The 23,648-nt window shown below is 40.7% G+C and overlaps 1 protein-coding gene across 1 annotated transcript in view; it reads left to right on the forward strand.

Moving 5' to 3' along the window:
• Positions 1-23,648, forward strand: part of amot (angiomotin) — a 121,058-nt gene that overhangs the window by 74,678 nt on the left and 22,732 nt on the right. Inside the window, exons 3-6 of the mRNA XM_067607185.1 lie at positions 4,934-5,513; positions 6,641-6,785; positions 16,358-16,450; positions 16,670-16,815. Coding sequence (XP_067463286.1) covers positions 4,934-5,513; positions 6,641-6,785; positions 16,358-16,450; positions 16,670-16,815 — 964 coding nt within the window. The remainder of the gene's footprint in view (positions 1-4,933; positions 5,514-6,640; positions 6,786-16,357; positions 16,451-16,669; positions 16,816-23,648) is intronic.

Raw genomic sequence — 23,648 nt, forward strand, 5'->3', positions numbered from 1 at the left:
GGCAGGAATGTTTGCTCCTCAGAGAACCAGTTGACAGCTGGTGTTTTCCCACCTTACTCAAGTCCCGCTCAGTGAGCAAGGAACAGCAGATGAATCAGACAGGGCTAAAGAACATTTGTTGGACCTTAATGTCAAAAAGTGTTTGTCACAAATTAAGCAGTAATTAGATTTTTACCTTCACTGTTTTAAACAGCTCTGTCCTTTGGAGCACAGGAAACATTTATGTTCATTGTTTGGAACAATACCTTACTGATATTTTAGATTGTAAAAAATCTGATAACAATATATTGGCTAATATTCACACAACATAAGCAAACATTTTTGGTCAGGATGCCTCGGGCTAATAATATCAGCCATACTGACGTACAGTAAAGCTCTGACCCTAGACAAACCTGAAATAAAACTGGCTCTTTTGCATGGGAAGTGATAGTCATTGTGCTTGAACAGACAAAGAAAAGAGTACCACCTACAGAAACTGACACTTCAACAAAAACTCCAAATTACAAGATGTCAACATTCTGTCAAGTGCTGTGCAGAAACTCTACAGCTCTGTGCAATTTGCTGCCAAGACAGAGGCTAATTTTTACCATATTATTATGTCATGGATTTCCCCTGAAATATTTTTCACATTTTGATATTTTAAGTCATGCTAGGTACTGCTTTAATGTTTTCAATACTGGTGTTATCACTATTACCTGAGTTTCAGTACTGATACCAAAACTATGCGTTTTAAACAAAGTATGAAACAAAACCCTTTTTTATTGAACAAAAGAAGTTGTCTCATGTTAAATGTTGTCTAAACACAAGCAGTTGTCCAAAACCTGCCCGAATAAAATATAGCTTAAAATGACCACAGAATATATTTAACAAGACCTGACAAAGCATTCAATACTTACTTTGGATACTTGACAGATAACGATACTCGATACTGGACACATTTTGGTTAATACTGGTGTACTGAGGTTCAATACCCATCTCTGATTTTCAGTTGTATATCTGATTGTGCCATCTGGGACAATGTGGGAAGAGAAATGTGAAAGAAGGGAAGAAACAATCAATGAAGAAGAAACAATTAGTCAATTCATTGATTAGTTGATCGACTAAAAGAATCTGCAACACTATTGATAATTAATCGTTTCAGTAAGTTTTTAAACCACAATGCCAATAGTTTACTGGTTATATCTTGTCAAATGGGAGGAATGCTTTTTGTCATACATAATAGTTAACTGAATATTTTTGGGTTTTGGACTGCTGGCTGGACCAAATTTGAATATATCAATTCAATTCAGTTTTATTTCTATAGTGCCAAACCATAACAAAAGTTATCTCAGGGCACTTTTCACATGGAGCAGGTCTAGATCATACTCTTTAATATGTCACTTTTTGTCACATTTTTTCATTTTAATAATAATCAGCTGCAGAACTATATGTAAGTCATCCATCCTAAACCTGTAAGTTTATATAAGTTGATGGCACAGCCTGTTTCAAAACATATATATTTATCTTATTTACTGCTTATTTAACCACTTGTACACATGGCAACTTGTGATTCCAGCTTGTGCAGTGAAATGAGTGAACTATGAGTGGGTTTAGGGTCGTAATAAATAGATCAAACTGTATTATCTTTCTCATCTGTATGAGTTGAGCCTGTAATTTTATACTAACCCTGTGTTGGTACTGCCATTTTAGCAGCCATTTCACCATGCTGGGGTCCAGACTAAGCTGTTTGGTTGCAGTGGTTTTTTAGACTTACCTTAAACGGTTGCTCCACTGCCATTTTATCATGGATACTTATGTTCAATTTTGAATGTACAGCATTTAAATATTTTCAACATCTCTCTTTTTTAGGTGAATATTTTTTTCTCTTTGTCCAGTATCTTCTCTCTCTCTTGAAAGGTGCTGTATAAATAAGGATTATTATTATTAGAGTTCAGGGTGGAACCATTCTGAGTTTGTGCCGGTTTATTATTATTAAAAAGTCCACAGTCACCAGATCTCAACCCAATTGAACATCTATGGGAGATTTTGGACTGACGTGTAAGAAAGCGCTCTCCACCGCCATCATCAAAACACCAAATGAAGGAATATCTTTACAATTTTACAATTTCATTAAGCAGATGCTTTTATCCATGACGTACATCTGAAAGCTGATACAACACAAGCAGGGATATAGTCAGTGGAGAACATGAGTAAGTGCCATAAAGCTAAGTTTAAGTCCAATAGTAGATGTCAACAGAAGGTGCACAGAGGCAATGCATAGAGTGCATAGATTGCATAGAAGCAGATTGTTTTTATTTTGTATTTTTGTTTTTTCTCTGCCTTCAGTCCATCAAGTGCAGGGATGTTCACGAAAGAGCTGGGTCTTTAGTCTTGATTGAGATTGAGAGGGACTCTGCCGATTGAACAGAGTTTGGTAACTCATTCCACCACTGGGGAACTACAGAGTAGAAGAGTCTAGCTAGTGACTTAGGTCCCTGTTGTGGAGGTGGGACCGAGGCGCCTTTCATTGGTAGAGTGTAGTGAGCAGGAGGGAGTGACCGGAATGAGGGAGTTCAGGTAGGCGGGAGCTACTTTGTTTTGTATGAGAGTGTCAGGGTTTTGAATTTGATGCGGGCGGCCACTGGGAGCCAATGAAGGGATATCAACAGTGGGGTGACATGCTGTTTTGGGCTGGTTGAAGACCAGCCATGCAGCCGTGTTCTTCTTCATCTGCAGAAGTTTGAACGTTCATGCAGGGAGGCCTATCAGTAAGGAGTTGCAGTAGTGAATGGGTGATATTACAAGAGCCTGTACACTCAGTGCTGCATGCTCAGACAGGTAGGATCTGATCTTCCTGATGTTGTACAGGGCAAACCAACATGACCAAGCAACGGAGGCCACGTGAACCTTAAAGGTTAGTTGGTCATCAATCAAATTACAGGCAGACTTTGTGGGAATATCTTTTTGAAGAATGGTACACCATAGGTGTTCAATTGGATTGAGATCTGGTGACTGCAAAGGCCATAGCATATGATTCACACTATTTTCATACTCATCAAATCATTCAGTGACCCCTCATGCCCTGTGAATTGGGGCATTGTCATCCTGGAAGAGACCACTCCCATCAGGACAGAAATGTTTCATCATAGGATAAAGGCAATCACTCAGAACAACTTTGTATTGATTTGCAGTGACCCTTCCCTCTAAGGGGACAAGTCGACCCAAACCATGCCAGCATAATGCCCCCAACAGCATAACAGAGCAACCAGACCCCCTAACTGTAGGAGTCAAGCATTCAGACCTGGACCAGTTTTTTTCTTTAATTTATCACCCACCTGTATGTGACAACATAAGAAAAAAATGTTTACCAAAAAATCCAAAATGATGGAAAAATCTTTTAGGCAGAAATTGGCGAGCAAAAATGTAAAACATGTAGTAACTGACCACATAGTGGTGCTATTGATACCATGTTTTAATATGTATAGGGACACCTGTACATGAACTATGAATAGTTTTGCACTTTTTGTTTTTGAAATATTAGCTTTCAAACATTCCTCCCATAGCCTTTCCATATTAAATTTTAATACTTAAAAAATTATATAAAATACATGCTAGAAAGAAGAAAATTAATAGCATATGTAAAATACGTGCTAGAAAGAAGAAAATTAATAGCATGAATGGCCTTAAAGAGCTTAACATTTGATATTTGAATGGTTTCTGTCACTCAAAGTATAGTATAGCAGTTAGCTTGGAAAAAATGTATGGAAGAATAAAAAATTCTGCAATTTCTGAGGAAATGCATGTGAGAGCTGCAAGCTGCCAGCAGTTGGTGGCTGCTGCTGCCAGTTGCTGCCAGTTGCTGCCAGCTGCTGCCAGCTGCTGCCAACTGCTGCCAACTGCTGCTGCAAATTTCTGCTCCAGCAGCAATTTTTTTTTACGTTTTGTAGTGCAACTACAGGTGCAATTGTATCAAATACAACAGATTTTTTCAGCATCCCCATCTGTACAACTTTGCTGAAGTTGTTACCATGGAATATTTAATTCAGTTCAGTTAGTTAGGTTATGGCCAATAATCTCTAAGCCCTGCCCTTTGCTAAGATATTTTGGTTGATGGCGGAAATGTTTTTTGACTGATCTTGCTAATTTATGATAGAATTGTGTATCTCAGTCCCCCAAGGGGGTATACCAAATTTGGTGTTGAGAGTCAAAATTCAAAAAGTTCTATTAATTTAACTGTTGTTCAGTTTATGCAAATTAGAAAAAAAATTAAAGGTGCAAGCAGCAATGAGCAGATTTCAGACTTCAAAAAATCAAGCAAAGCCACTTCAACTAGTTTAATTCTGTTTAAAGAAGGAATGAGACCAATCACGCACTTTCATCATCAGAAAGCATGCAGCATTTCAATAACTTCACCAACTCAGAAGGGTTCTACTCCTCGGGGGTTGGAACTGTAATTATAATTTATTTTTTATTATAATTTTTATTTTTGTTTGTAGTATTTAGGTATTAAAAAGGCTATGATAAGTCTGTCTCCCTCCCTGTCCTCTAAGTTGTCCATGGTTCTGAGGTTTTGATGTATGTATGGCCTCCAAAATACTGATGCTTTATTTTTTGGTTATTGTTTGTATAATGGCTGTGCTTTTAATTCTTCTTCTCACAACCCCCGCCATCAACAGACTATGAACAGCCTACGTGGAGCACTTACTGTATGTAATATATATGTAAGTGATGGGCAAAGACACACTTAACACAGTTGCTGCAAATTGACTTATTAGAAAACAAAGAAAAAGCATCCAGGGTCCACCTCAGCCAGCTGTTCTCTCTGAGTAAAATTTGAGTCAGATGAATGTCAGCCAGCCTCTTACTGTTCTGTACATCAACACACAACACTAGCTGAGTTTCAGAACTGTGTAATCACACAGTTAAACTAACCTGGGAGTTCATCTCTCCTCAGGTCCAGTAAGGAGGGCTCAGTCCACTCCCAGAGGCCCCTTCACCAGCATAGTCCCACCTCTTCCGTCACCTCTGTGGGCTCCTTGTCCCGTGCCCAGTCCTCCACCCTCAGCAGCATACTCAGCACCTCGCACTCCTCCCACCCCTCCTTCCCTCACCAGCACCCCCACAGCCAGGGAGAGCCCTTCCCCAGCATGGGGCCCCGCAGTCCACAGGGTCCTGGCTCCCATCATCTAGGAGAGCCCTTCACTCTGGGGACCATTCACCAGACACCACAGAGGGGTCACAGTTTCCCTCATGACCCCTACGGCTCCACCCCAAGGATGCACCATCAGCAGCAGCACCACCATCAGTATCAACAACAACAGCAGCAGCAGTTCCAAGGACCTGCACCCCCCCAGCCCCAGCCTCCCATCCTGGCTGGACATTTCCCCCACCCGCATTCCTTCTCCCACCTGCAGGGGGAGCCATTCACTATGATGGCACGTGCCCACCAGATGGTGGATGTGCTGACAGAGGAAAACAGGATGCTGAGGCAGGAGATGGAGGTTTTTCGCGAGAAAGTCACCAAGTTGCACAAGGTAACAACTTCTGCAGAAGAGCTTTAAGGCAGTATTTCACAATAACCAAGCTTATAATGTTGTTATTAAAATGCCTATCACATGCGTAGGTCTTGTAACCTGGTCTGTCTTGTCAAGCTCATGGAGAAGTGGAAATATCAGATTACAAAATGGGCTAAGGAAAGGTTAAGAAAACATCTGGTATTGGAAATAGAACAATTGGTTTGTTTTCTACATGACTTATGGACAGGGCCACAGAACCACTTGTTGACACAAGTAGGGGTGAGAAAAATATTTTGTTGCATGATGGTTTTCTATTGAAACATGCTGCATCATTCATCATTTGAGGGGTTTTGTAGGTTGAAACCATTTGGACTGAAATGTAAATAATACACAACAATAACTAGTCATTGTCATCATACGTGATGCAAATGGAAAATTCTTCATGCAGATGGTGATGAGATACTTAGCAGTGCAGAGCAGTTTGCAAGAAAGAGCTGGGATAACAGTTGAACTCAGTTGACTTGAGTTCAAGGACAGGTTCACAATTTTTTAAGGCTTTATTAAAACAATAGTCAGGTGCCGAAATTAACATTGAAATAGTTTTTTTCTGTGCATTTTAGCTCCCATCACTTACACTGAAAGGACATTTGAAGGGGATCTTTTAATAGCCAGTATGAACAGGAGGAATGATATAAGCAAGGGCAACTTCTTTCAGTATTAATTTGGGCACCTGACTGTTGTTTTAAGACACACCTTTAACTTGGTTAAAATAACCCAGTCAATCATTTTTTTCTCTCTGCATGAATTAATTTCTAAGTTTGTTAAGCACAAAACACACGAACTTGGCAGGATGAATGGGACATTTGGTGAAGCTCAGGGAATATTCAGGGAAGTTACCAAGGTGCATCTATTGACAAATGGCACACCCGTTAAAATACAGTGTTGTTTTTCATGTAGGTCTCTGTGATAACAGTTTTGTACATTTGAAATGGATATGAATATTGATATGCTGCAGAGAAATAGATTTGATATTTAATAATTATAATATAATTATAATTCAACATTTTGATGAAAGTTAAATGCATCTTCTTCACTCTCCTCATCTTTAGTCTGTTTCCCTTCATTCCTCCTGTGTCTGTGTGCAGTTGGAAACAGAGATCCAGCTAGTGTCAGAGGCCTATGAAAACCTTGCCAAGTCCTCCTCCAAGAGGGAGGCCCTGGAGAAAACCATGAGGAACAAGCTGGAGCTTGAGGTGCGCCGGCTGCATGACTTCAACAGGGACCTCAGAGGTTAGAGAGCTTTGAGCAATACTGTAACTGTCGTAGTCACACTCCCAATGCAACTGATTACAAATTTAACTTACAACTACACTGGTGGGACCAACTTCCTGTATGTTCTGTCTTTTACAATAAGTGAAAAAATGTCCAAAAGTGTATGGAGGAAGAGGGGTGACAGATTAAATCTGCCCATATATAAAAAACATTTTGCACTGTATTCACCTCCACCAGCGCTGCCGTAACCACTCTGTATGATGGTAAAATTATAAAAAACAAATAAACCATTGTTTCTTTGATCTTAGGTGAACATAAAAGTGAATGTTTTGACATTCTATTTTAAAAAAGAGTCATGAACCCATCATTAGTCAGGTCTAACAATTTAAACAGTACATGTAACTGCCAATCCACAGCAACAATTAAACAGTTCATGAGTGATATTGGTCTTGGCGATGGCTGGTGATTAAAACACCGACCGCTACAGAATTTTCATTCTTTTCACAGGTTCATCACTCCTACTCTCGCATTGACTTCTTTCAAACCATCATAGTGCCACCTACTGGCAACATGCAGTTACTGGTTTGAAAAAAGAGATTATTTCTGGGAGATTATTTCCCAAAACTCAGACATGCTAATACCTCATTACCATCAGCGATCATGTTCCTGTCTCCCTCACCTGGTATATCAACCATTCTCGCAAACCATCTAACAGATGGCAATTCAATAAATGAGTACTTGATGACCCCAACTTTGATAATTATATTAAAATTGAGTGGTCTTACTTCCTTGAAACAAACGATTCACCGGAAATACCACCATCAAGTAGTGATACACGAGAAAATGAAAGACAACAAACAGGAAAGTCATCACTGACAATCTCTCTCTTGTTTTGGGCTGCCACATACCACTATCTGCTCCACTCTGCTTACTGGGAGACATATCCAACATTAACCTGAACAACACATCCCATAGAATACCCTCCATAGCCCTAATCATCGCAAAGAAAACTATCCTCATGAACCGGAAATTAAGGAACACAATCAATATTACACTCTGGAAAAATCTACTAATCGAATACTTATCAATGGAAAAATTATCTGCCTCCATTAAAAAGCAAACCGCTGATTTTGACATAATCTGGAATCCTTTCATCAATGCACTAAATTCTTATTTCCTGCACCGATTTCACTCATCACCTCTTTTTGCCTGTCCACCATCCACAGTAAACATATACACCGTCACTCACACACACATATCTGTCACAACACACACACACCATGTTCCCTACAAGTTTGTAATTGGACATTCACCTCCACACACAGGCATCTCACCCCCACCCCCCAGCTCCCTTTTATCTACCCCTTCCTCCCATTTGTTTTTTTCTTTTTGATTTGTTTTTGTTTTTCTCTTATCTCTTCTTATTCTTTTTCGCTCTAAACTGCTCCCTCTAAACTCACGCTCTTTCCTTCCCACGAACCATCATCATTATTATGCATACATATTACTTAGTCCAATTTTTTATCTACGCTATCTAACTTTCAATACTCTCATTTCCTTTTTTTCCCCTTCTTTCCTATCTCTCTTCCTTTGCTTTCTTCTTGTAGTTTTAGTATTTTCTTGCAGAGCCATGGAATTAAACGTAACTACACATACTTACCCACCATATACTGAATATGCTTTTTGCTTTATTAGGGCCCTCTTAGAACTGAAGAAATTATTATTTTTAGAGCATGACCACCGAATGGTGCAAAGGCCCTCTTGTAATTGGGGCCAAGGCACCTGGCGGTGCAAAATGGCTTGATAGCGCCCCCTAGAAGAATTCAAATTAAAAGCCCCCACCTTTAAATTTGATGAAGATAAACGAAATTTGGTAGACACATAGAACATGTCCAGTTGCACAAAAAAGCCTCTTGAAGGTATATCCTAATTCCAACAGGAAGTCGGCCATTTTAAATTAAATTTGCACTTTTTGCACATTTTTTGCCATTTCCAGGTGGTGTATTTTAACAAATTCAGCCTAGAGATTTAACCTGACTGACTTCAAATTTGGTCATCAAAAGACCTTTGTGATGGAAAGTTCTCAAAATCTTGAGTTTTCACTGAGTGCCCTAGCCTGGACAATGCGGCAAACTTTGATGAACGCATCCACTTGAAATTTGGTCAGAAAATCCTATATTCTGAATTATTGAATTGTGAATTTTTGTGAATGCAGTTGCCTTGGCGATGTGGCAAATTTCGATGTCTTGCCATTGCAAAACAAACTGTTGTAACTTGACTCCACATGGTCAAATCTTGCCTAAATTTCACGTTGGATAGGAGTCCCGGTCTGAAGACATGTACAGGACAATACTGAATCATAGTCATAGCACCAACTACTAGCAACAAGAAGTTTTAGACCCCATACTTTTACTTACTACTCCTAGCAGGTTAACCAGATCCACCTAAAATTTGGTCATTTAAATTGTAAGACATTGATGATGCTAAATGGTGAAGCTTTTGAGTTTTCATGAACAACTATTGCCATGGTGATGCATTGTTCGCCATGAAACAGGAAGCTATTTTTGAGGGGCAAGGATGCTTGTAAACTCACCAAACTTGGCTAACCTGTCAGAATGGGGGCATTTAGTTGTCCTAAACGGCTCTTGGGCTTGGGTGAGTCAAAATCGCTTGAGGGTGCTCCCTAGAAAATGTCAAAGGCAAAGCCCCCACCTCTATATTTGACATAGAGAGACGGAATTTGGTAGGCACATATATCATGTCCAGATGCACAAAAAAGCCTCTTAGAGCCATACCCAACGGGAAGTCGGTCATTTTTAATTTACTTTTCAATTTTTGTGCACTTTTTGCCATTTCCAGGCTTTGTATTTTAACAAACCTATCCTAGAGATTTAACCCGACCAACTAAATCATCTTATCAAGACTTTTGCAACTTTTTGCTTACGAAATCCTAAATTTTCATTTAATGCCTTTGCTGTGGCAACATAGCAAACTTTGATGTTTCGCCATGACGCAAGAAGTTGTTGTAACTTGAATGTACATTGTCATACCTGCACCAGGTGTGGGGGTTGTGGTGTGTCTTCCTCAAGCTTGGGTTCTCTACCAGAGGCCTGGGAGTTTGAGGGTTCTGCGCAGTATCTTATCTGTTCCTAGGACTGCGCTCCTCTGGACAGAGACCTCAGATGTTGTACCTGGAATCTGCTGGAGCCATTCTCCCAGTTTGTGGGTCACAGCCCCCAGTGCTCTGATTACCACTAGCACCACTGTTGCCTCTACTCCCCACACCTTTTCTAGCTCCTCTTTCAGCCCATGGTATTTTTTGAGCTTCTCGTGTTCCTTCTTCCTGATGTTGCTGTCACTTGATTGATTGATTGCTACATCTATCACCACTGCCTTCTTCTGTTGTTTGTTGATCAACACGATGTCCGGTTGGTTAGCCATCACTAGTCTCGATCTTGAAGTCCCACAAGATCTTAGCTTGGTCATTCTTAACCACCTTAGGAGGTGTCTTCCATTTTGACCTTGGGACTTCCAGCCCATACTCAGTGGAGATGTTCCTGTACACTATGCCAGCCACTTTGTTATGGCATTCCATGTATGCTGTTCCTGCCTAGATCTTACACCATGCTATTATGTGCTGAACTGTCTCAGGGACATCTTTGCAAAGCCTGCAACTGGGGTCCTGTCTGGTGTGGTAGATCCCCGCCTCTATTGATCTTGTACTGAGTGCCTGTTCTTGTGCTGTCATGATTAGTGCTTCTGTGCTGTCCTTCAGTCCAGCTTTTTCCAGCCACTGGTAGGATTTCTTGATATCAGCCACTTCTTCTATCTGTCGGTGGTACATTTGGTGTAGGGGCTTGTCCCTCCATGATGGTACCTCCTCCTCCTCTGCATCATTGGATTTCTGCTGCCTGAGGTATTCACTTAGCAGTTCATCTTTGGGGGCCATCTTCCTGATGTATTCCTGGATCTTGGTTGTTTAGTCCTGGACAGTGGCTCTGACGCTCACCAGTCCTCGGCCTCCCTCGTTCCGCTAAGTGTACAGTCTCAGGGTGCTGGACTTGGGATGAAACCCTCCATGCATTGTGAGGAGCTTCCTTGTCTTGATATCAGCCTCTATCTCCTCCTTTGGCCAGCTTATTATACCAGCGGGGTATCTAATGACTGGCAAGGCATACGTGTTGATGGCTCGTATCTTGTTCTTCCCATTCAGCCTCCTTTTTTTTTCCTTTTTTGCGGCCTCCTCATGGTTCCCATTTGCCTGTGGGATCCCAGGTATTTGTAGCTGTCCTGAACATCTGCAATACTGCCTTCTGGTAGTTCAACTCCCTCGGTTCTGATCATCTTCCCTCTCTTTGATACCATCCGACCACACTTACCTAGTTCGAATGACATTCCGATGTCGTTGCTGTAGATCCTGGTGATGTGGATCAGTGAGTCGATGTCTTGCTCATTCCTGGCGTACAGCTTGATGTCATCCATGTAGCGGAGGTGACTGATGATTGTTCCACTTTGGAACCAGTACCTGTAGCCACTCTTTGAGATGATCTGGCTGAGGGGGTTCAGGCCTATGCAGAACAGCAGCAGGGATAGTGCATCACCTTGGTATATGCTGCACTTGATGGCAACTTGTGCAGTTGGCTTTGAGTTGGCCTCCAGGGTTGTTTTCCACAGCCTCATTGAGTTCTTGATTTAGTGTCCTGTTGATGTTGTACATTTCCAAGCATTCCAGTATCCGTGTGTGGCATTGAGTCATAGGCTTTATTGTAGTCAATCCAGGCGGTGCACAGGTTGGTCTGCCTGGTCTTGCAGTCTTAGGTGACTGCTTTATCAACTAGTAGCTGGTGCTTAGCACCCCTGGTATTACTACCAATTCCTTTCACGGCCCTGCTCATGTATTGGGCCATGTGCCTATTCATCTTAGCCGCTATGATGCCTGACAGGAGCTTCCATGTTGTACAGAGGCAGGTTATTGGCTGGTAGTTGGGTGGGATCGTGCCCTTCTGGGGGTTCTTCATGATCAGGACTGTCCGACCTTGAGTTAACCACTCTAGGTGCGTCCCATCCATCAGCAGTTGGTACGTTTGTGCTGCCAGGTGTTTATGGAGTGCAGTTTCTTTAGCCAGTAGGTGTGGATCATGTCCAGGCCTCTTCATACCTGACACTCGTTCTTGGATGTCTGCCATTGTAATGGTTACTGGATCTTGTTCTGGGAGATTGCTGTGGTCTGCTCTTAGATCCACTAGCCACTGAGCATTGATGTTATGTGATGCCTCCTTCTCCCATATGCTCTTCCAGTATTGTTCAGTCTCAGCCCTGGGAGGATCTGTTCTCATGTTATTACCTTGCCACTGAGAGTACACTTTGGATGGTTCAGTGGAGAACATCCTATTTATTCTCCTGGCTTCTGCTTCTCCTGTGTATCTCTTCAGGTGGGTAGCCAGAGCTGTGAGCCTTTGCTTGGCCGTCTCCAGTGCCTCAGGTATAGACAGCTTGTTGTACTTCCTAGGTATCCCTTTCGTCCCCACACCTTTCTGTAGCTCTGAGAGTTGACTAACTTCTCTCCGTGTTGCCTTGATCTTGGCCTCCAGCTTCCTTCTCCATGGAGAGTAATGCTCTTTGTGGCTGATGGTGTTCATCTTGTAGCCAAGCATCTCTAGCATTACTGTTGCTGTGGTGTATATCAGCTGATTGGTCTCAGTTATGGTCCTAGTAGTGATAGTACGTAGTGCTGTATTCACATCCTCTAGCAGACTTTCAGAGGGTACTTTGTCACTTAGCCTTGGTAATTGGCTATGGGGGTGCCAGGTGTACAGCTTAGTACATATACATATATGTATATATATATATATATATATATATATATGTGTGTGTGTGTGTGTGTGTGTGTGTGTGTGTGTGTATGTATGTATGTATGTATGTATATATATATTTTGCAAAATGGCTTGATAGCCCCCCCCCCCCCAGAAAATTTCAAATTAAAAGTCCCCACCTTTAAATTTCACGTAGATTGATTAAATTTGGTAGGTGCATGTAGCATGTCCAGACGTGCAAAAAAGCCTCTTTGAGTCATACCCTAAGTCCAACAGGAAGTCAGCCATTTTGAATTTAATTTGCAGATTTTTACCATTTCTCGGCATTGTATTTTAACAAACTCCTCCTAGAGATCTAACCCAAAGGACTTCAAATTTGGTCAGTATCATCTAAAGACCTTTGCAATGAAATGTTATCAAAATCTTGAGTTTTCACTGAACACAATTGCTGTGGCGACGTGGCAAACTTTGACGTTTCACCATGAAACAGGAAGTTGTTATAACTTTAACGTACATCATCCAATCTGTCCCAAATTTCTCATGCTTGATTAAGGTCCCGACTTGAACACAACTATCTGTCAACATTGACTCATTGTCATAGTGCCACCTACTGGCAACAAGAAGTTACAGGTGCTGTACTTTTATGACCTGTGCCTAGCAGGTTGAACAGATCTACTTCAAATTTGGTCAGAAAAGCCTTAAAACCTTAATGATTATATATTGTGAATATTGTGAGTTTTCATTGAACACTGTCGCTGTGGCAACACTGCAAATTTCAATGTTTCACCATTGCAAAACAAGTTGTTGTAACTTGGGTCCACATGGTCAGATCTTTCCTAAATTTCACATGTTTGATAAGAGTCCAAGTATGAAGACATGTACAGGACAAACAAGTAGCTCCCCGTCTGAAAAGTGAAGCTAATGCGGAAGTGCCTTAAACATGCATTCTTTATAATGGCCAGCAAGGGGCATTTCCACTGGCTGCAAAAAGAAGTCCAATTGTATGGAAGTCTTTGAGAAAATGACCCCGCTTCTCACCTGATTTATTAAATCGGTAAACACTTTCCTGATGAGTTTATGGTCTCAATCGCTAGAATGACATTCATTTTATAAATTATGGCACCTTTAGAGTGAAATAGATGATAAAGCAGCATATGCTTTAGGGCATGGCTATGCTGTGATAACACAAAGCCTGTACATATACTGGCTAATATTTATTCACAGTAATAGCGCCACCCACTGGCAACAGGACGTTATAGACCACATACTTTTACTAACTACTCCTAGCAGGTTAACCAGGTCCACCTAACATTTGGTCAGCTAAGTTGTAGGACGATGATGCTAAATATTGAAGCTTTCGATTTTTCATCAAAAGCTGTTGCCATGGCAACGTATTGTTTGCCATGAAACAGGAAGCTGTTTTTGCAGGCATTTAAATGTCCAATATGGGTCTTGGGCTTGAGTGTGGCAAAATGACTTGAAGGTGCCACCTAGAATATTTCAAAGTTGAAGCCCCCACCTTTAAATTTGACATACATGAACAAAATTAGATAGGCACATGCATCATGTCCAGGCACACAAAAAAGCCTCACTGCCTCACGCGTCACTGTTCCTACATTCAGTAATCACATTAGAGTTACTAATCAAAAAATTCGTCGTTACTTGCGTTACACAGGTTCTTCAATTATCTGCATAAAAAAATAATCAAAGGTGCCTTTTGTGCACGCTTGCGGAACAATCGCCTGACCTCTCATGACGTGACTTTGGCTAGAGTTCCGACACACACATACACAAATGTGTGGGAGTAAAGACAAAAATGGCAGAGCGGTCTACAGCTTTTGAGGGGTTTAGGTATGCACATTACTTCAAATTTGTTACACGAAAGGACAAGAATGTGATGGTAAAGTGCAAACTGTGCCCAGGCCAGAAACAACCATCCACTGCTGTGAACACAACATCAACTCTCCAAGCACCTGCAAAGGCAACATGTTAACACAAAGCTAGTAGCCAAAGACTCCCGGACCTAGAGTGATGCTCAAGCTGAGTGTTTGCCGACCCCAACCAAGCAGCCAAAGCTTGATTTTCAACAGGTAACGTTAACAAAAGCAGAGATGAATAGGCTTGTAGCATCGTACGTACAAGAGGAAATCTCTGTCTTCCAGAAACATACTCAGCATAATACAATAACAGGGAACAGGCAACCACCATCATCAGACAGTAAAACTTTTTCTTTTGTATGTCCTCCTTATTAAGATAGGGATTTGTGCTGATATGTGGGCATATGTAAGGTTTAACGTTATATTGGTAACTGGCAATTACACGACAATGCGTCTCAGGCGTTGTTGCGGAGTAATGCAAAAGTAATGTAACAACTAGTGTAATTAATTACCTTTCACAGGGAGTAATTAAGTAAAGTAATGTATTACTTTAAAAAAAAATAACGAGTAATGTGTAATACATTACATTTTTTGAGTAATGACCCCAACACTGATGTCACACAACTTCAACTTTATGTATTGCTGCTTTGATGACCCGCTTGTGTAGCACAGCCTATTGGCAACAGAAAGCAAGCCTTATGTTACAAACTATGTTGATTTACATAAAATTTAAATTGTGTTTTCTACATTTGATATGCAGCAACATAATATACATTTAGTGCATGTTTTCTAGCACCACATAGTGGACACAGGAAGTGATAGTTATCTCCTGCATCATGTTGCTCAGCAATAACAGCACTTCGGCAATGTATAACAGCAAAAATAGCATGACTCAACATGCATGAACGTGTGTGTACCCAATCATCGCTGCTTGAAGCTTTAATTTAGTTTTGTTTTTTGTGATTTGCTGAGAGACGTGCTTTTAATGTGGAGGAAAACAGAGACAGAGAATGTGTGAGACACACAGAAAGAGAGAGAGTGGGAGTCAGAGAATGGAAAATTGAATAAATATGTGTGTGTGTGTGTGTGTGTTTATTTTTGAGTCAGAATTAAGAGCACATTAAATTAAGAGACTATGAGACAGTTCTGTTATCAGGCAACAGTAACAAGGGGTCCTTTTTGTAGTATTTCTCAGTAACCTGGTACATTCAATTTTTGCTGCATTTATTTTCCTTACTCAAACAGTCAATCCATCCTTTTTCTGACATTTAAGAGCTTAAGCTCAGTAGTTGCTGAAAATGAATCCCACGGTTGGAGTACACCAGGACTGTACCTTTAATATAAATGCCCTCACAAACCGTGGAGATTTGTTTGTGTACAATTGCTTTACAGTTACAAATACTTGTTTTTGTGTAAAACTACTGAACCAGATAACAGCTTTCAACAAAGTGTGTGCTGATCTTTAATACACTCTTCATGTGAGTCAGTTTTTTATGTTTGATTGGTAGTAAAGTAGCATAATCAGGGCAAGTAATGTAGAAAAGTTGTTAGACTCTCCTCAACACTTATCTAGTTGTCAGATGCACTTCTGATTTGTATGAAAGTAATTACCGTATTCATGTATTCCCAGTATACCCAGTATTCACAGAATGTTTAGTCCCAGGTGTTGTCGCTACCTGATGTAGCCTATAAAATGTCACAGAAGTGCTAGCCAATAGCAGACTGAGTTTGCAACAGCAATCTATTAACCATTACAGTCAAACTCAGTGAAATGCTATAGAGCTCACTTCCCCTTTAATGCTTGTGAATCTCAGCAAAATAAACACAAACACCAAATCTTGATTTTTGCATGCGTTTGTCCTAATTCTTAGCGTTTGTGTTGTGTATTGTTGTTTTAAAGAGCGCATGGAGACGGCCAATAAGCAGCTTGCTGCTAAAGACTGTGATGGCTCAGAGGACAACCGCAAGACCATCTCCCAGCTGCTCGCACAGAGTGAGCACCATACTCTCACACACACACACACACACACACACAGCCTTGGACATTCACAATGTCGGTGTCTGGATAACATTATGGTCCATGTGATGTGTCTGAAGAAAGACAACACTTAAAAGTTCCACATCATGCTGTTCTAAAATCTATCTCTGTGGAGGTGACGGAAAGGGAATGTTATTGTACATGTCATGTACTTGTGTGTGTGTGTGTGTTCAGACAAAGAGACACTGCGTGAGAAGGAGAAGCTGGAGATGGAGCTGAATGCACTTCGCTCCACCACAGAAGACCAGAGGAGACACATTGAGATCAGAGACCAAGCGCTCAACAACGCCCAGGCAAAAGTGGTGAAGCTGGAGGAGGAGGTAAGAGCATCACTTATCACTCTGCATGTAATCCTGGTTTTTGGATTTGGGTTTTTGGACTGTGTAAGGAACCGAGCTGGCAGACAAAGGAGACTCAGGTGGTTTCAAAAAAGAGGGTTTTTATTTTACCCAAAAAATGCAAAAAAAAAAAGGTACAAATAACAAACTATGTAAATAAAGTTCAGGGCCCATAAAAGAGGTCAAATAAACAGAACTCAACTAAAGTGAACTTAACCCTACTAACAGACCTCCCAAAATGAACACAAAGGGGAACATATATACTGGCTGATCAGACCATAATATAAGAGGGGTAACTAACAAATGACAACCACTGCCAACTAAGCAATAAACAACAGAATTCCCCCCCCCCCCCCCCCCAACACAGGTTAACTCAACAAATCAACTAAACCAAAATACCCAACTAAACATTCAATAAAGAGAAACAAACAATATGACTAAACTTGTAATAAACAGTTCCCCCCTATGAGGTGGCAGGACTTGGTATGACCCAATTGGCCACTTCCTGTATTTAACCATTCCATGTCCTGGTGCACATCCTTTGCCCAGGCCTGGCCAGATGTCCTCCAGGAGCAGCACCCCAACACTGGTAACTCAAAAAAATGAAAATTAGAACTTAAACTAATGACTGTACAAAAGTTAACCAAATGTGCGTGCTACAAATAGAAACTAATGTACTGCCAAACTGTAAAATAAAATGAGAATGGTGTATGAAACAAAATCCAGTGTGTTGTTATTTATTTGTATGCAATGTGAAATGTAATTAAATTAGCTAACTGAGGAAAAAATTAACTACAAATGTAAAAGAGACCAAAGTGTGAGTGCCAGCTGGGATACAAACTTCAAAACAGCTGTGTGGCTGCAAGTGCGGCCATCACAGACTGCTTGTTGTCATCTTTATCAGAAACTGGAGCCAGAAAAAATATAAAAATAAAGAATGTTTTCACATCCATCTGCTGAAGGGGGAAAGTTTCTCTGCTAAATCTGAGTTGAAGGCATGCATGATTTGTGACATCACAACTAGTTTGGAGCCAGTCATGATCCACTGTGCAATTTGCAAGTGTGATATGTGAACTTGAAGCCTCCGGTGCAGATAATTATTATTCAAAGCAGAATATTTTATATGCCTTAAAACATATCTGGAGGGAACTTTAAGAATACAGACGACAGATTGCTGTAATTAAACTTAAGCTTTTTAAATGTGATATTATGGTTGTCTCATTTCCAGTTGCCGAATGTGTTACTGATAGCATTTTTACTGCTCTCAATTCAGTTAATTTTGCTATATTCTTCTTTACTGTGAATAATTACCCTCTGTACATTTAAACTTACACTAGTTCTGCTCAATCACTCTTGGCTCTCTCCTTCTTTTAGCGACTTTTCTTGCTAATCCCACATTTGTTAGTTACTTTATCTCAGCGGTAAGCTTAGCAGTTAACTTATCTTAGCAGGGATCGATGGCTTTGCTCTCTCCCTCTTGCTCTCCTGCTCCCTCGGTTTGTCATATGTTTAGCTATTCCTCTGCCTACTTTAGTGATAATGGTACATGTAATAAATGTAGTTAATTTGTAGTGTTGGAAGTGAGGCTCAGTGAATTGGAAGTGTGGCTCCACACCATGGAAAACCAATTGTTAGCAATTGTAGTTAGGCAGCCCCCAGAAGCTGGTGCAGGCTGACCTAGCGTAGCTCCTACTCCCCCGGTACTTCCCAAGCCAGGGTGGCTGGGTCACTATCCAAAGAAAGCATAGCCCTGAGCAAAAGCCAACAGTTCACCACCAACCAGTTCACGTTTATAACAGGTTAACTAACAGACTTTCTGGGGAAGACCTGGGCTGCAGTCGAATAGTCTTTTTTGCTTAGGAAGGTTCCTAGCTGAGAAATGACCCGGAAGTATCTAAGTGGCAGCCATGACAAGAGCTGGTTGAATTCTCTAAATGCAAACGAAAGGTGCATCAATGCTTCATTTCTAATCTCCTTTAGCATAGGGTACACTTTACCATCCTTTACAAGAGGAAAGGAGATAATTCCGTCCCACAATGCCTTGCGGCAGCAAGCAACGTGCCATTCACAAACTCAAACAATTAAACCCACATTACACATCCACAGCAGTCCGTTTATCCTCTGTCCAAAGTTGTGTTCAGATTGTTTGATAATAGGATAAACAATTATACAATGCATCATACATTTTTTTTGTGAATTAAAAAACAGAAATTCATGTGTTATTCCCGTTTTCGTCTTCAGATCGGCAATTGGAATAGAAATTAAACCAAAACCAGAAAACAACTTGTTTTTCGCTTTTATTGCTATATGTATATTATCTGCCCCTACTGCATCTCTACAAGAATACTTTCATTGGCTATGCTCGCTATAGCACAGATATATAGATAGATCGATAGATAGATAGATAGATAGATAGATAGATAATCAATGAAGTTACACTTCTGTGCCTCGAGCGTAAATGCGCACAGAATTGAATTAAGCTTAATGGGGAAACGCACTTTCTGCTGTGGGGTTGGGGTTGATTGCTGCAGGTATTTAATAATCCTTCCACTGTAGCTCAACCAGGAAACACTGTCAATAAACATGAATTAATATTAGATCCTAACAGGTCCTGTCGGCGTGTCTGGAGATTTGAATAATCAGTGAAGTTACGCTGCTTTTCACTTTTTCTTTCCCTGTACAGTGTTTCCCTGTTGAGCTGCAGTGGACAGATCATAACAAAATGAGGGAATTTGGCACCAAAAAGACTGTAATGTTGAAAGATTCTAGTTTATTAAATACTTGCAGGGATCATCCCCATTTAGAGAGATGCTGTGCGCATTTACGCACTATTATTTAAATCACCAGACACGCCGTTTCTTCACATGAAAAACGGCAACAAAATAATTCATTGTATATTTGGTAATCCTGTTATCAAATGAGCTGAACAGAGCTTTGGACGGAGGGAACACAGCAGGGCTGTAGTCAACCAAAGAAGGTCTTGGTCGACTGAAATCATACAATATACATAATTTTCAACTAATCGATTAGTCAAGGGTGGATGTAACGAAACAGAGTGCACAGTGAACTCAGCAGCCACACATTTCTCTTCTCTGTTTTGCGTTTTCAGTTTAGGCTGACCCATTGTTGCTAACTTTGGAGCTAACCCCCTTCACTTTTCCAGCACTTGGGGAAACGACAGATGTGACTTTTTAGCATTTATCAACTGACACACTGTAGTCTGTACTGTACATTTACTGCCAGACTAACACCGCTAACCTTTTCCTCTGCTCTGCTCGCATCCACCGTCACTTTCCTACTGCTCGCTCTTTCCCACTTGCTGCACAAACATATGCAATGCTCTATTCCTAAACAGAGAAACAGAGTTACGCTACCAATAGTGTCCCAGGCAACGACACAGAGGTTGACTCACGTACAGGAGCAGCGCTGCACAGACACTCCCAAACGCTATTGATTTCCGAATGAATGGATATTTGGCGTCATTTTTGGGATTGAAAAATTTTTGGCCTTGCAGGGGTTCTCGTTGTTTAAATTATAGGAGAAACACTGATTCAGTAAACGATCAGTAAACATTGAGTGCAGTTAGACCTAGCAGTCTACATTGGGTTGGGTGAGTTGTGAAAACAATGGGGGTGTTTTGAATACAATGTTTTCACAGGTAATTTGTTAGTCTGTTCCTCCCGCTGCAGGAAATAATGGATTAATCCTGGAAGGCTACTGATTTAGCACTTTTCTTCTTATGAAAAGAACACAAAGATTATCCAACCAATGAGAATTTGGTTGGATGAGAGCATATTGACCAACTAATCGACCAGTCGACCAGGAGACTACATCCCTAGAACACGGACCCACAGCCTACATCAACCATAACAACTTTAAAGCACAATCAAGTCAACATTTCAAGGTGTTTGAGTTGTGTGTGGTGGTTCTTAAGCTGTTATATGCACAGGCTCATAACAGATTATAATTGGCATATTAACCATAACACAGAAGTCTGTCTTTCAAGAGAAAGGGATATGAGACGTTTTTAGTCAGATGATGTTTTTAATTCATCATGTTTGAAACTTAAGAATGATGATATGTATGGTATTAACATGTTCTGCATATCTTTCATACATTTAACTTTTATTTTCATACAAGAGAGTGAGCAAGCATTCTCAGTGTGATAATGTTGTTTCAGTTTATGGCTGGTAGCCTATATTCCTTTTTTTAAATTCAATTCTGACCTTGGTAATGAAGTAATATTTTTCACTGTGTTGTGCACGTTTATATAGCCTGCATGAAACAACATGGTAAGAACGACTGGGGCGAAGTATCTAAGATGCGCTTTTTGTAGTCCTTCTTCAGAACATTGTAGTTTCACCATGGCAGACCACGTCAATAACATCCGCCGTCACATAATTACGTAGCCCAGTGCAGTCGGATTCTCTCAGCACCGCAGTTGTCTTTTCCTAAGTCCTTCACGTCTCCTTCACGTCTTTCTTTGACCTCACGTCTTTCCTTGACCTCATGATGTTTTCCATCGAGGTCAAGCAAAAGTGGTTGGGAAAAGACGATAGGAGGGACTTTTCGACCGCACCCTGGTCTAATTAGGAGAGACAGCATACATCCCACTTTAGATGGAGCTGCTCTCATATCTAGAAATATGGCCGAGTTTATTAGTAGACCAAAAGCATGACATCCCAGAACTGGGACCAGTAGGCAGAGCTGCAGTCCTGTACACTTCTCTGCGTTTTCATTTGAGCAGTTACCCACCTGACCACTTAAATCAATTAAATCTAAAAAAGAAGAGTGATTCATAAAATTCTAATAAAAATTAATACCACCGCTGCAATATTACAACAAAATAGGAGAATTAAATGTGGACTCTTCATTAGATCTCTGTCATCTAAAGCTGTATTAAGAAACGATCTAATCTCAGATTATCATATTGATTTATTTTGTCTAACTGAAACCTGGCTGTGTCATGAAGAATATGTTAGCGTAAATAAATCCACTCCCCCCACTCATATTAATACTCACATTCCTTGAGGCACCAGCCGAGGAGGTGGCGTTAATCAACCCTAGACTTAAACTTAATTATAACTCATTCGAAAGTCTTGTTCTTAGTCTTTCACACCCAGCCCGGAAATGTTGACAGCTAATTCTATTTGTTATAGTGTACCGTCCTCCTGGTCCATACTCACTACATCCATAAAATAGAATTTTTTTCTGAATTCTCAGAGTTTTTATCAAGTTTAGTCCTTAGTACAGATGAAGTAATTATAGTAGACTATATAAACTTTATGTGAGCGTCGATAATTATAGCCTTAGCACAGTGTTTATCTCATTATTTGACTCAGTAGGCTTCTCTCAGACTGTAAATAAACCCGCTCACTGTCTTAACCATACCTCAACCTTGTTCTGACATATGGTGTTGTTGGGACGGGCAGTAGGGCGTTTGGTTATTAGCAATAATTCATAATTATCATAGATAATTATTAATTATCATAGATAATTATGAATTATTAAATCAAGATGTTAATATTAATCAATAATTTGGGCACCAACTGTTGGATCTGTGAGGAGCACAGTTGGTTATTAACAATAATTAACAATTATCAGTAATAATTAATTCATTATAAATTAATAGAATTATTAATATGTATTAACAAATACAGGGCACCACCCAGAAACCAGGACCAATAACCAAACAAGGTAGTCTCATAAAAGGAGTTCACCCAGAATGTTAATATCTGAGAGATATCAACATTCACAGGTGAACAAAGAAGGGTTGAATTCGAGCTCTGACTCCCTCAATCAGCCACTTTTTACAGTATGTTAAACACAATAATGACAAAAGAACTTCTCTTTAAAGATATAACAGTGTTTATTAAACTTAGCAAGGTTAACAAATTAAGAAATGCTTCATTCAATAAACAACTATTCTAAAATCTAATCTACCAAGCAAAACACAACAGCTATGTACAGGGTTGAGCACATGCAGGGGAATGCGTGTGTGTGTGTGTGTGTGTGTGTGTGTGTGTGTCAAGATGGCGACTTGGCCTGACGTGATGACGTCGTCGGTCTGCGATGCGGACGTGACCATGGGAGGAAGTCACGTCACGCGAGAACCGAATGGTGGAAGTATGGCGGTGCCTTGGTTAGACAAAAGCAAGATGGCGCCGCCTGGTGGTCGCGTCTTGCACTCACCCAATTCCGTGAAAAGCACACGTGTCTGATGGCGGATAGGGAAAAACAAAGCAAAGCTTTTTCCGACGTTATCTGCCCATCAGATGTACAAAAAGATGTCGGTGCTTGTATGTGTGCGCGCGTGTATGTGTTAGTCAAAAGAGAGGGAAGACGGAGGGAAAGCGATCGTGAGAGGGAGAGAAGCGGTTCCTTTGTCCACAGAGAGCGCATGTACGGACGGCAGTCTGTAATGCACATTGTCTGGTTTCTGATCGACAAAGCAACTTACTTTCTCACTCATGGTGGCACAAACACAGCAGTAGCCCCGAGTGAGACAAACACAAAACAATCTAGCATGGTGAACACAACTAAAAAGGCAGCAAACTTAAAATACTCCTAAGAGTAAGCAGGGAAAATGGACTCGGCGTTCCGTCAACTCACACAACAAAAGCAATAGCAATAAAGCTAAAAAGCTAAATGCTAAGCAACAGCACTGATGCTGAAAAGAACACACAACACTGCCTCTGCCCAGACTTATGCCTCTTACTTAGTCAATTCATAAAGTGAGCAGGGTGTGTGTTAAGTCCGTCTTTCTGTCTGGCTCCGTCCTTAACTCGGATGCAGACGGTGGCCGTTCTCGCACG

The sequence above is a fragment of the Thunnus thynnus genome, chromosome 13, assembly GCF_963924715.1.
Source record: "Thunnus thynnus chromosome 13, fThuThy2.1, whole genome shotgun sequence".
NCBI lineage: Eukaryota > Metazoa > Chordata > Actinopteri > Scombriformes > Scombridae > Thunnus > Thunnus thynnus.